The sequence below is a fragment of the Balaenoptera physalus genome, assembly GCF_965194825.1.
Source record: "Balaenoptera physalus genome assembly, chromosome: 11".
Classification (NCBI taxonomy): Eukaryota; Metazoa; Chordata; class Mammalia; order Artiodactyla; family Balaenopteridae; genus Balaenoptera; species Balaenoptera physalus.
Genome location: NC_138896.1, coordinates 101,921,235 through 101,934,266, shown reverse-complemented (window position 1 = coordinate 101,934,266; position 13,032 = coordinate 101,921,235). Strand labels below are relative to the sequence as shown.

The 13,032-nt window shown below is 42.6% G+C and overlaps 1 protein-coding gene across 4 annotated transcripts in view; it reads right to left on the bottom strand.

Annotated features, from left to right (window-relative positions):
* The window catches only part of GRM7 (glutamate metabotropic receptor 7), a 1,143,247-nt gene that overhangs the window by 24,097 nt on the left and 1,106,118 nt on the right, over window positions 1–13,032 (bottom strand). Inside the window, exon 10 of one of the 4 annotated variants that reach the window (XM_082412143.1) lies at window positions 3,156–11,231. The exons of 2 other annotated variants lie outside the window; for them this stretch is intronic. In XM_082412143.1, coding sequence (XP_082268269.1) covers window positions 11,215–11,231 — 17 coding nt within the window. In that variant the 3' untranslated portion in view covers window positions 3,156–11,214. Of the gene's footprint in view, window positions 1–3,155; window positions 11,232–13,032 lie in introns of those variants that run through there. One more of the 4 variants, XM_082412142.1, reaches the window with a different exon arrangement.

The window sequence follows — 13,032 nt, the reverse complement described above, 5'->3', positions numbered from 1 at the left end:
ACACCAGAGGGTGGAGAAGTTACTCTGGTTGATACAGAGGGGAGGGGCCCACACAGCCGCCTCCACCCCCTTAGTCGCTGGGCTACTTCCTGACGGCTCTGTGCCATTTTGAGACTATGTTTTGCAGTGTTAAAACTAGATGCAGTTTTTAATTATATATTACATATAATGTAATTTATAATATATCATTAAATATATAAATATATAATACATAATATTTATAATATCTATATTTTTATATTGATATATAAACTATGTGTAAATTTTTTTTTTCCTGAGAAAGAAAGCTTAACCTAATGCACTTCTACTAAGGCACACCTTGCCCCGGGTACCTTCTTGGGTCCATCGCAGGTTGCTCAACGAGCTGGGGGATATTGTCCAACCCTAGGACGTCAGGTGTCATGCAAATGAATGTTTTCCAACCTCCATTACTGACCTCAGACTCTCCATCCCAACTATGTCTGTGCCTCTCCCAGGCAAATTCCTTTGCTCCTGTGAATGAGAGTTTTGGACTAGCCCTCCGTACTCTCTCAACTTCCCATTCCTGTATCTATCAACATAAATGGACCATGCTATTTCCTTTCCCTCTGTCTTACCCTACAGACCATACCCTTCCACCCTGTCAACTCCTGGTCAGTCTTTGAGACTCAAATCCAGTGTCACCTCTTCCTGGAAGCCCTCTCTTGTTTCCCTGGGCAACATTAGGTCTCTGCTCTGCTCTGCCCCTGTAGCACTTTGTGCTTTCCATACAATCAGACATTCTACTGCCTTGTTGATTTGTAGCCATATTTGCTTACTATCTGTACGATTACTTGTTCACTGCTTTCCACATATCAAGTTTAAATAATTCACTTAAAAAAAAAAACCTAGATAACAATATACATAAAAGCGTGTTCTTAACATTAAAAAACAAACAAACAAAAAGCTGTGAAACCAGAACTAGATATGTGTTGGGATTGAAGGTTAAAAAAAAAAAAAATCAATCATTAATCAATCAATCAGAGATTTGGTGAGGCAAGTATAATGACAGAAGAAACTGTAAAATCCTATAATTCTGTGAAATTAACCAAGATAAATGCTCCCTGAGAGTCCCAATTTTATAAACACCCCGAACTTCCCTTTTCTGAATTGGGAATTCATTAACAAGCTTGCTTTACAGAGCGTGGAAAATAAGGCAGATTGAAACCTTTACAGTGATATGTTCTATCGTGGTGCTAACCAGGACTGAACCCTGCAAAGAACAAAGTTGAGTGGCAAGAGGGTCGAACCAGGTGCATACAGCACAAGAGCCCCAGTCAGAGGCCACTTATAATGGTTCTATCTTAGAGAGCCTATAAGGAACAGAAAAGATAAAGGGAACTCAGAATTTCTGGGGCAGAGATAGCAAGAGTCAAAGTAGTTCCTGGGAATGCTTTGGAGGAATCTGGCCTAAATTTTTGGAAATTTCTGGTGACCATAATGGTTTCATCCTTCTTTAAAATTGATGGCTTCAATTTAAAAAAAAAAGGTGGAGTATCAGTGACTATGCCAACTTACCATGGTGTTTGTGATTTTTGCACCGTCATTTACACATTACGTTATGTCAGTCTCCATGGAAACTGCTAGGCTTTATTGAGCAGCAGAGTGTCTGCACTAATGGTGCTAAACAGGAAACCATCCTGTCTCTCTGTTTCCTTGTTGTTTTTCATCAGCTATATAAAGGGAAGATCTTAGAATCTGGCCCATTAACTGTAAGAAACGACTAAACCAAGAAACTCAGAATTTGGAGAAAGATGAAAATGCTGAAATGGAGACTAACTTCCCTTTTGGGCAATTTCAAAAAATGTACTTTTCCCTAGTTGACCACAGGAAGTAGGATTTTGAGGCCAGTAAGAGAAAACAGAGAAATTCTTAGAAGAAGCTTTCTATCTTTAATGATAACAAAACTAGTTCTGGGTGAGGTAGGATCTAACCTTGGTTCATATAATCTACTTTTTATAAGAAAAAGAGCATATTTCTACAAGCCTATCCTCCCATTTCAATGCAGTATTAACTTGAACTCCATTTCTACTGCATCAGTTTTTGATGTTATTGACATATTATATAGTAAAGAATTTAACCTGTCCCAGAAAAGAGGTCTGACCTTTTGTTCTTGGCTCCTGGGATGTAATCTTTGTTTGCCTGGATGCCTCAGGCGAGCCAGATAGTAACAATGTGATGTGATTTAGGGTTGGGGCTTTGGGTCATGTGGTATCAGTTGACCTGGAGACTGAGTTCACCCCTATGGGCAGTCAGTCAGTCATCAGTCATGAAGATAAAACGGAGCCCTGATTAAAACTCTGAACAGTGAGGCTGGAGTGAGCTTCCTTGGTTGGCAGTACTCTGTGTGTTTTGTGGTACACCATGCATCTCGACTCCATCAGGGAGAGAACAGTGAAAGCTCCATGTTTGGCACTTTTCCTGGACTCTGTCCTACGTGCTTCTTCCCTTACCTGATTTTAATCTGTATCCTTTTCCCGTAATAAGCCATAACTTTGCGCGTAACAGCTGTCACTAAGTCTTTCTAGCAAATTATCAATCTGAGGGTGGTTTCGGGAATGCCCAAGCTTGCATTTGGTGTCCGAACTGGGGCAGTGTTGAGGACTGCTCCCTCTAAACATTGTAGCTGACCTAATCTCTTCACACACATATAAAGTATTACATAGAGTCACGCATAAAATATATAGAGGGAGACATAAAGATATCTTCATAAAGCTCTCGGAACAATGGGCCTTGTTGTTGGAGAAATTGCCCTCCACTTCAGAGCACAGATAAGTGATCACAAGTGAAATCAACTGAATTCGGGTCCTACAGCTCTGTAAACATGACACCAACCCACTTTGTTTTTCCATAAACGGGGCCAAAGAAGTCAATGAGTGTTTAGGTAAGCACTGCAGTCCACATCAGTGGGATGTCTTACAGGTGGAGAAGCAGAGTTGAAGGCCAGTTCATCATCAAATCTTGTTGCTTTTACCTCTGAAATATTATCTCCTTTTACTTCTCTCCATCTTCATCACCACCTCTATAGTCAACGCTAACATCATCACCTCAACCAATGGAATATCTCCAAACTGAATTATAGATGTTTACATATAGCTATTGCTCCACACACCTGCTGGAGTGATTTATTTTAAAAATATAAATTGCGTCATTTGTTCTTTATATTCTCACCTCGTTTGCTTAAAACTCTTCAGTGACTCCCCACTGCTTTTAGAACAAAGATAAGTGTTTCTAATTTGTTCTATAAATTTCTGTGTGACTTGACACTTAATTATTTCCTGGGCTTTATCTGGAAGTACACTTGCCCTTGCTCTCTTCCCTCTCGTCACACTGACCTTTGTTCAGTCTTTTGTATTTGCCATGCTTCTACCGCAGGGCCTTTGCACATGTTCTTCTCGTTGCCTAGAGGGCTTTCCCACCACTTTGTGTTACTGATGGCTACACACCCCTCAAGCAAGTCTTAAGAAGAGATACTGTTGGTCTGTGTAGCTAGTACTACTTGATCTTCCTAGTTCCCTATATTTCTTGTTCACAGAGGGTTCTCACAGTTGCAGTTTCATGTCTATTAGCTATAATTGGATCACCTGTGTCCCCAGCTAGACTGGGTTATTTGAATTTGGGTGTATTTATGGTTCTGCACTTTTAACAAGTGCTCTAGGTCACTTGGGGCAGGTGGGCTTCAGACTGAACTTTATTCAGATAATGATTGTGAGGCAGGATGCTTGCAGCTATCCTTTTGGGATTGAATATTAGTTGGAAAGAGTGATTATAGAATAAGCATAGCCCTTCGACATCATGGTTTGCACCTAGGAGGTGCTTTCAGATATTTTTCCTCTAGTGGATTTGTCCTGAGTCACTCCTTTCAGAAAAATGCCCTTGATTTCTAAGGATGGCATGGGTAGGACAGCTGGCCAACGTGTTGCCATCTTGGGCTCTAGAAATGCAGAGTGTTGTGACATCATAATCCCTTTTGCTGCAGCTAGTTGAGGCCTGGGATAAGCAGCAAAGCGTATCAAGCCAAGGACAAGGAAACTTGTCCGGAAGTATGGGGTTCCCTTGAAGTCTTCCTGAACAGAGAAGGAAATGGTGACTTGTCTCAGGTTCCTATAGGTGAAGCGCACAGTGGATGAGAACCAGTTCCTCCCATTCTCCCCGAAGGCTTGGCCAATGGATGCTCTCCCACCTGGGTGTGAGGTTTATTGTAGCAGGTGCCACTGCCCAAGGTGGCTAAGAGCCCCGTGGAGCTCCGAGAGGAGTTCACTGATGACGTGTCCAGAGAGCCACGCAGTTGCAGGTGGCGGAACAAGATGGCTGGGTGGGCCTCCCCGCAGGTCCACATCCAGCTGGTGACCCCATATATTTGCATTCGCACATATATTCTTACTTCTGTCCATTTGTGACTGGTGCACCCTTCTGGAGGCATCCTAGCATGGTAACTGGTCTAAAAGCACGAGTGCATCAACAAATTAATACATCATCATTATTTAAAACACTTGAGAGGGAAAAAAGCTTGAACTGAATTCAAGATCAGTTCATGTTATCACAAGACATTTTAATATTACTTTTTTTAAATAAAGGAGAAGCTATTGGATTCTTTTAATATAAATTTGACTCATACAATTCTGAATTACTGTAAAAAAATGCTCTTAAACTTTTTATCATCTACTCATACAAAGATTTCATTTATGTTCTCTATTAAGAATTTGAAGAGCTCATCGTCAAAAAGTCTTGACTGGAAATTGTTCATAGTCATTTCATGTATTTCAGCTGATAGGAACTATCTTTTCATGGAAGCAAGCTCAAGTTTTCATTTAAAAAAATGAAATTTTAGGTTTTGCAGTTTGATGCAAATTCAATATTTAATCTCTTCTTTAAAACTTTTGATTATTTGGTAATATAATTAACATGAATTTTTTTCCAGCAAGCTTTACATAGATTCCCCCAAATCCTCTCCAGTGTACTGAATATGCCTTACCAATATTACCATTTTTTACATGCGGCAAGACATGGAAAAGCATTGTTCTAATGGATAGGTGGGATGCATGAACAATCTATTAATAGTCTTGCTATTTCCTTGTGCTGATCAGTTGGACCCAGCAGGGATGATGGGCTTAGATATTGGCTGTGAGGAACAAGGGATATTTATTTTGGCGACAAGAGGATATAAAGCGTCAGTTTGGTTTCCTTAACAACAGCTTTCAAGCTACCAGTGCTGCAAATGAGTTTTCTGTGTATCCTCAAGACAGGGAGCTTTTTGTAAATCTTGTAAGAAACCACATGACCTTGGCAAATCTCAAAACCTCCCTCAGACTTATTTTGCACAGGGGTCAAATGCGGATTACACCCTCCATCTCGGGGGCCATGGTCAAGCGTAAATGAGTCACCTTTGTAAATACTTAGCATAGCGTCTGTACCTAGTAAGCATCTGAAGATGGATAGGATTAGGCCAGATGGTGGTAAGTTTCCTATCCTAGAAGTATTCAAGCATACTGTACATGATCGTATTTTGGGGGTAACATAATGACCTTTAAATGAGTGACCTGAAGTTTCCTTCCATTGCTGAGACTCCCAGACCGGAGGTACTAGAGCCCTCTCTGGAATTCACACCAGACCCCAGGTCGTAGGCCGTCCAGCAGGAAAGTCTCAGTGTGAGGTCTTTCAGTGGCCCCCATAAGAATGTGTGGGTAAGAAGCGCAAGGGCCCTCCAACTTCTCAGGGAAGAATCTCCAGTAGCATCCATCACACTCCCCTTGAGGGCTTGCTAAAGTACAGATGGATGGGCCCCCACCCAGAATTTCTGGTTTAGCAGGTCTAGGGTGAAGGCCAAGAATTTCTGCTTTTACTAAGTTCCCTGGTGAGGCGGATGTCGCTGGCTGTGGGACCAGAGTAGAGAAGCGCTACGTCAGAGCAAGGGTTCTCTGCCCTGCTGGCATTAGATTCACCTGGGGAGATATTTAAACTAGAGCTGCCTGCACCCCATCCTAATGCAACTACCTAGAATCCGGGGTGGTGGGGTCCAGGCATGGATGTAGGTGAAAAGGTCTCCAGGTGGTTCCGATGGGCAGTCAGTGCTGAGAACCAAAGAGTCAGAACATCTGTGTTTCAGCCTGTGATCATCTGGGCCCCGTTTCCTAGACTTCAGTATTGGACTAATATTTGCGTTCGTTTTGTTATTACTATCGTTCTCTTCTGAATTTCTTTTTTTTTTGAAATGTCGTAGTGACATTTGAAACACAAAAGTGTTTTTGTACTCTGTTCCAACGATGATAAGTCTACCTCCTGATTTTTCAAGAGCTGACTTACCGTTAGCAATTAGATGAAAATCTGCAGCCTGTAATTAAGATCAGTATATATGACAGCACAAATGGGTCTTGAATATGTTATTATTTATCTTTTTATTACTTTAGGTGCTTTAAACCATTGTACTTGTAAGAATAACCTAAACACCTCGTAAGTGAAGTTACAACTTGCCACATTTTTATGTTTTCCGCTGAGAGAGACAGAAATACCTTCAGATAACAATAGGTAGTTGAATTACACCAAGGTTTCACATTCACTATTTAATTTAATTATAGGATGACTCTGTGAGCTTAGAGTAAAATTCTGGTGTGTAGTGGGCTCACATCTTTCATAGGAGTTAGGTTTTACAGTCAGCATGTTCTGGGAAGATTTGGGCATGGTCAGAATTTTCCTTCACGATACCTTCAGTCCACGTAATCTGAAATAGGGTCCAAAGACCAACACCATGGGCATCGCACAGGAGCTTGTTAGATACATGCTGAGTTGAAGCATCTCTAGCTGCAACTTAACAAGATCCTTGGGTGATGGCATGGACATTAAAATTTGAGAAGCTCTTCAATTATTCATGAACCTCTAAGACCTGGGAGTGCAGAAGCAGCAGAGTCCAGAGTGACTTACTTGGATTCTCTTTGCATTTTTGCTGAGGCTTCACTTTCCCCTTGGAGTGGAGGCCTGGCTCTAGGCTGAACAGGAAAAGCAAGAAGAACAATTTTTCCTTCCTTCTCTTCTTCCTCTCCTCTCACCCTTTTTTTCTATAGAATCCATGGCGGTTGAATTAATGTTAGTTGAAAATACATGCATCACAACTCCTGTGGTATTTCATACATTAGATCTAAAAGTGGATTGTCTAACTACCATGTGTTAGGTGGTGAAGGTGCAGTGGCAAAGAGGAAGAATACAGCTCTCGTCACCATAAAGCTTAGACTCTGAAACTGTCTAATTGGAGATGATAATTGGCAGACCTGATTTACATGAACAGTACTGTGTTCTGTTCAACTTAGGGTTTGATTTCCAGATAATTCTAGTGCAGAACATCTTGTGTTAGGCATTCCTGTTCACTGACCATCCACTCTTTAGACTAAGAGGGCATTTTCTGAGTGCAGCTCCTACCACTGGTTCAATTACACTGCTCCTCCAACTTTCGTTGAGGCCAGAAGGGATGGCACGAAACAGACACAACTACGTGTGTCTTCTGCATGAGCGCCTAGACCGAGGCCTCCAATGGCCAAGGAGAAGCAACGGCGTTGAGAAGGAAAAGGATCTCTGGGGCGAGGCTGGGCAGCATGCCGGCAAAGGTCCCCTCGGTTGCTCTGCCCAAGACCCGGAGAATTGCACAGTCCCAAGCACATCTCGGGCCGCTGCTGGTGCCCACTCCACGCCTGAGAGCAAAGTCCCCAGATAATCTAAACAATTTCATGCTCCTGTTGCCTGGAGGAAAGGCGGGGGTTGGAGGGGATGCTTCATTTTCACTGCCCTCGTGGGATTTTATCAATTGCACTTTCTGGTTGCTTGATTTCTGTTCTGTTAACATCTGTCTTGGAGAAGAAGAAAGTGTTTTCACTTTTGAAGGGAAGGAAGAAGTCAGCTATGAAATGAGGACTGATCCCCTAATCCTATGATCTGAATTTCCTCCTGACATCTTAAAACTACTTACGTTGACGCCAGCTGTTTGCTGTCTTTAAAATGTCACAAGACATTGCTCAGTGTCTTTTCCCAACAATGCTTGGCAGATGTTTGGGTTTCGATGTCTTTACGTGCCTTTCATCAGTACAGAAACTGAAGTTCTTGGTAGCTGGTCTTCCCTTACGGTGGCTGCTGTGTGATAATTTACACCGTTTAATCAGAAATTGCAACTTGCCTCTGAATGAAAGGAACAAAGCACATATTACAGGATATTTATGACTAAATCTATTTACCATTTATGAAGAATCAAAAAATTAGGATTCTTCATCAAAGACAAACTGGAAAGCTCGAAAAAGCTCCAGCTGTTTAAAATTTCAAATCGTTAGTCCAATGCCTGAGCTAGACTTCACCATTCCATTTGAGAATCTTTTTTTAAACAAAGTTGTTGAAGAGACAGTGTTCTCTAATGCATATTTTTCCCAGTACAATGCAAGCCGAGGGTCTGAGGTTATTCTCAGGAGAAGTGAGATCGAGAGGCTTGGATCCTACAATTCCAGCCTGTCGTCGAGACCAGAGTGAGATGGATTGTGGGGGGGGCAGGTTTCTGCCTTGAGCTGTGAGAGGTTCACAAAGTGACTGACATGTGCTCTCATAGGAGGCAGATCATTCCTTATCTGAACACAAGAAGCATCTCCAAGAGATTGCAAGGCTGGTTTGATCTCTCACAGTCCTGAATGACTCCCTGATATGCTGGCTCGGAAGGGATACCTATTACTGAATGTCAGCCGTACATCTGACCACATCCTGGGACCTTAGCTTGGGCCACCTCATGCAATCTTGAAAGAACCTGGTTAATGAAGTTATTCAAATCTCCATGCTGTCAGATGAGGCAGCTGGGATGGGAAGCTGTTTGTCTCAAAGTTACGCCCTGTCTGATTCCAAAGCCCTTGGCTCTGACCCTAGGCTGGCTTTCTGTCAGAGATGCGTTGTTGGCTTTCTCTGAGATCGGATACTTTTTCTTAGGCAATCAAGTTATTCTTCCCGAAAGAATTCCATCTTTGAAACTATGAAGTTCGTTAGAAGCTTGCAGCTGCAATAGGTTCAAAATGGTCACGGCAGCCTTGTAAAGAGTGCTAAGAAAATGTCTTTCTAATCCTTCCCAGTGACACAAAAAAGAACTCACTAGAAGCCAAAACAGGTAACAGAAAAGAAGAGTGCTTGAGGAATGGATGGAATTATATAATTAGGTGGATGTTTATTTACCACCTGAGGCAGAGTTCTGAATTAGATCATTTTAAAACCATCTTTTGTTTTACAAAAGTAATATGTTTATTGTGGAATATTTAGAAGATGCATAGGTCTGTTTGCTGCTCTGAACACATACCCCCCCCTTGGCTTGAAATTGTGTCCATATAGAGACCTGGGGAGAGAATATTTCCATTTTTTCCCATGGTGGCCAAGTATCCAGTAAATATTTCTGCAGAAATGTCCTATCTGAAGTTGATAGAACCATTACTGTGTTCACACTTACACAGTGACATGGGATCTGACACTGGAGCTTCTTAAGAAAATTGGGTAGTTAGTTTTTTTCCCATATCCAGAAGCTCTCTCACCTAAAATGAAACTTTGAGTTCTGAGCTTTCAGGTCAGAGATTGGGTGCATTCCAGGGACCAGTGGGTGAAATGGCTGCCTGAACTTTTCCTCTGTTCTTGTAGATTATCCTTTGCTATCTTTAGCTTTAGGATTTTTGAACATATATTTTATAAAGCCTGCGAACACATCCTGTTCCTGAGCTGAGAACTCAGAAGTCTGTGTCGTCTCTCACAGGACCTCCTGCCCTGCTGCTTCTGCAAGTTATCTCTTCCGCTGCTTGTCAGTTATTAAACCCCAGGTGGCACCTTTCTTTCTGTAGGATGCATTCTCACAGCTTTCAGGATAGAACGGGGGAATATTCACAGTTGAGCTCCAATATATTTTTCTGCCTCTCTCCAGCCTCACACATTATGTGCTTGTCCACTGATTCTTACCTGGGGCAGCTGTACCCCCAGAGAACATCTGGCAATGTGAAGAGATGGCTTTGATGTGCACACAACTGCAGGATGGAGGTGCCACAGGCATCTAGTGGGCAGAGGCCGGGGACGCTGCTAAACCTTCCGCATACAATGCCCCGGACAGCCCCCTGCCACAGAGAACTGTCCGGCTCCCAAATGTCACCAGTGCCATGGTGGGGAAGCCCTGTAGTCTAGCTAAACTGGAAAAGGGACCTTCCTTAAACACACCACGTACCTATCACTGGAAAGCACTGAATTGGTCAGAAGCATGGCCTCCGGGCCCCGATGGCTGAGCTTCTATCCAAAGTTCTCTGCTTACTAGCTGTGTGACTTTGGAGAAGTTACTTAAAATCTCTGTGCCTTACTTCCTTTATCTGTACAATGGACCTAATGATGCATATCTGATGAGGTTAATACGGTTAAATGAGCTAATCTACACGTTAAGTATTTGGCATAGTGGTGGGTGCACGGAAAATACTCAAGATCTGCTACCCGGCACCGCTCATGATGTTGCCACCATTTCATGCGCTTTGTCATTTTTCCTTTCCCATCCCTTTGTCTGCAGCCCCCTCTCCCATGTTGCCTCATTCTTTAAGCCACAGTGAGAATGTCAACTTGTCACCCAATGAGAGCAAAGGGCTACTTTGGGCCCTCTTCACATACTTCTATTACGCATCCGTGTACCACGTCTCGTAAGGTTAGTTATTCTCCCTTGTCCTGTGGATGACATAAACTCCTGGAGGAGGGGCAGCTTGCTCTATCTCAGCTTTACACGCCCAGACCCAGACAGCGGTAAGCACTCCATAAATCACGTGGGGTGGTTCCGACCAGGCTGCATTAGGAACAAGACTAGTCGATGAAAAAAGAGTAAACTTCTCCCTTTCTTTTCAGACTTGATTTAATCTCTTTAATCAGCTTCACAAGGTTGTTTGATTAAAAATAAGATGCCTGGATTTAAACTGGACTTATGCAGTGTCTTTACAACCCATGCGGTAACCGTGTCGGAAGGCACGAGCTAAAAACGTGTAAGGCAGAATCCTGTCCCATCACACGCAGTGCACGCATCTCCCGCAGCGCCAGCCTCCTGGCCTTGGGGAGATAAACAGCGTAAGTTGTTATCTGGTATTAATAATTCACTCCTTCTTCTACAGCCATCCATCTTTATTCTCCATTCTGGTTGAGCTGTTTACCTTTCCGTAGATAAGGTGACCCAGTGGCTACTCATTGCTGGTGATTATCTATAGGAAACAAAAACAATTTTTTTTCCAGATTGCACTATAATCTGAATCTTCTATCATGAGGGAGTTTTTTTCTCTCTCTCTCTCTCTCTCTCTCTCTCCTTGGCTTAAAGATGAACTTGTCAGTCCTAAGATATTGCATCTCTTTAATGAAGGGATGCTGGGGTATAATGGGGTCAAAATGACTTCTAAAGCTATTTCCATCACTAACACCTTGGCCGATTTTCGTCATCCCCTGAGCCGTGGTTTGTCCGTCTGTAGATGAGGATGATGCCACCTGCCTCATCGTGATGCCCTGAAGACGAAATGAGACGCTGTATGTGTGAGCACATGATAAAACTACAAAATGCTGAAATGTTACATAAGGGCAAGCTGCTTGTAACTGTTAGTTGTTGGTGTAATTTTTTTAAATCGTGTGGATTTTTAAAAATCTTCTTCTGCATTTCTGGAACATAGACTCATTGATACTCTTCTGTTGACAATATTCAGTAATCAATATGATCAGTGGTTTTGTTTTAGTTAGAAAATTCAAAAGTAGGAAGAGAGAGTTTTTACTTTCCCTCTGCCTATGCAGCCCTTTTATAGTTTGAGTTCTGGAAGGAGAATTGGAGATGCTGGGGGAGGTTTCTCTGGAGATGTAACGTGTTCAACCAGTTTGATAGAGCTGGTCTGGGGTTAAGTATATTACACTGGTTCTCGTTCCCAACCTCCCCTGCTAGTTTTACAGTAAAAGTTCTCCCAAAATATAAATCGGTAGCAGAGACTCCTCTAGATGATGTATAACATCACTAACTGTTGATGACCCACATAAAACTTAGGCTTGCTGGAAGTGATAGACACCTTTTGCTTTGAGCCTGTATTTTTCCCTCACTCTCAAACATTCACAAAGCACCTGCCAGGCAATCATGTCAGGGACTAACCAGGCCTAGGACAAATAAGATATGTCAATTTGATGCTAAGGAAAAGGACTAAATTTTCCAGCCGACGTTAGAATTCCACAGTTGACCATTCACAGATGAAAAGTGCCAGAAACATGCTTCTTGAGATGGAGCAAAGGCCCGTGTTCACATCTTTGAATACTTAACTTGGTTTTCCTGTTGCTGAGCAACATTGGGATGACAAGCAAACACGCACATCGCTTCCCTTTGGGTGGCGATTAAGAAAATCGTCGTCGGGCTTCCCTGGTGGCGCAGTGGTTGGGAGTCTGCCTGCTAATGCAGGGGACACGGGTTCGCGCCCTGGTCTGGGAGGATCCCACGTGCCGCGGAGCAACTGGGCCCGTGAGCCACAACTACTGAGCCTGCGCGTCTGGAGCCTGTGCTCCGCAACAAGAGAGGCCGCGATAGTGAGAGGCCCGCGCACCGCGATGAAGAGTAGCCCCCGCTTGCCGCAACTACAGGAAGCCCTAGCACAGAAACGAAGACCCAACATAGCAATCAATCAATCAATAAATAAATCTTTAAAAAAAATAATAATAAAAAAATAAAATAAAATAAAAAATAAACTGTGTTTTTTAAAAAAAAAAAAAAAGAAAATCATCGTCTCTACTAGCTACAGGGTTCCACTACAAGACACGTGATGACTACAAAGTTGCCACCTGGCATGCTTTTCAAGACTTGTGTGCAACTGTGCAATTTAGAATCAATACAGAGCAATTTAAATAGTATATGAAAGGAATGGAGAACCGTCCCAAGTGAGAGAGAACCATTTCTGGAAAACAGCTTTTTTTTGTTGTTGTTAACAATATTGATTGCACACTCCACAGTGTAAACTACTCTCGACTAGATGCTACCAAAGAAAT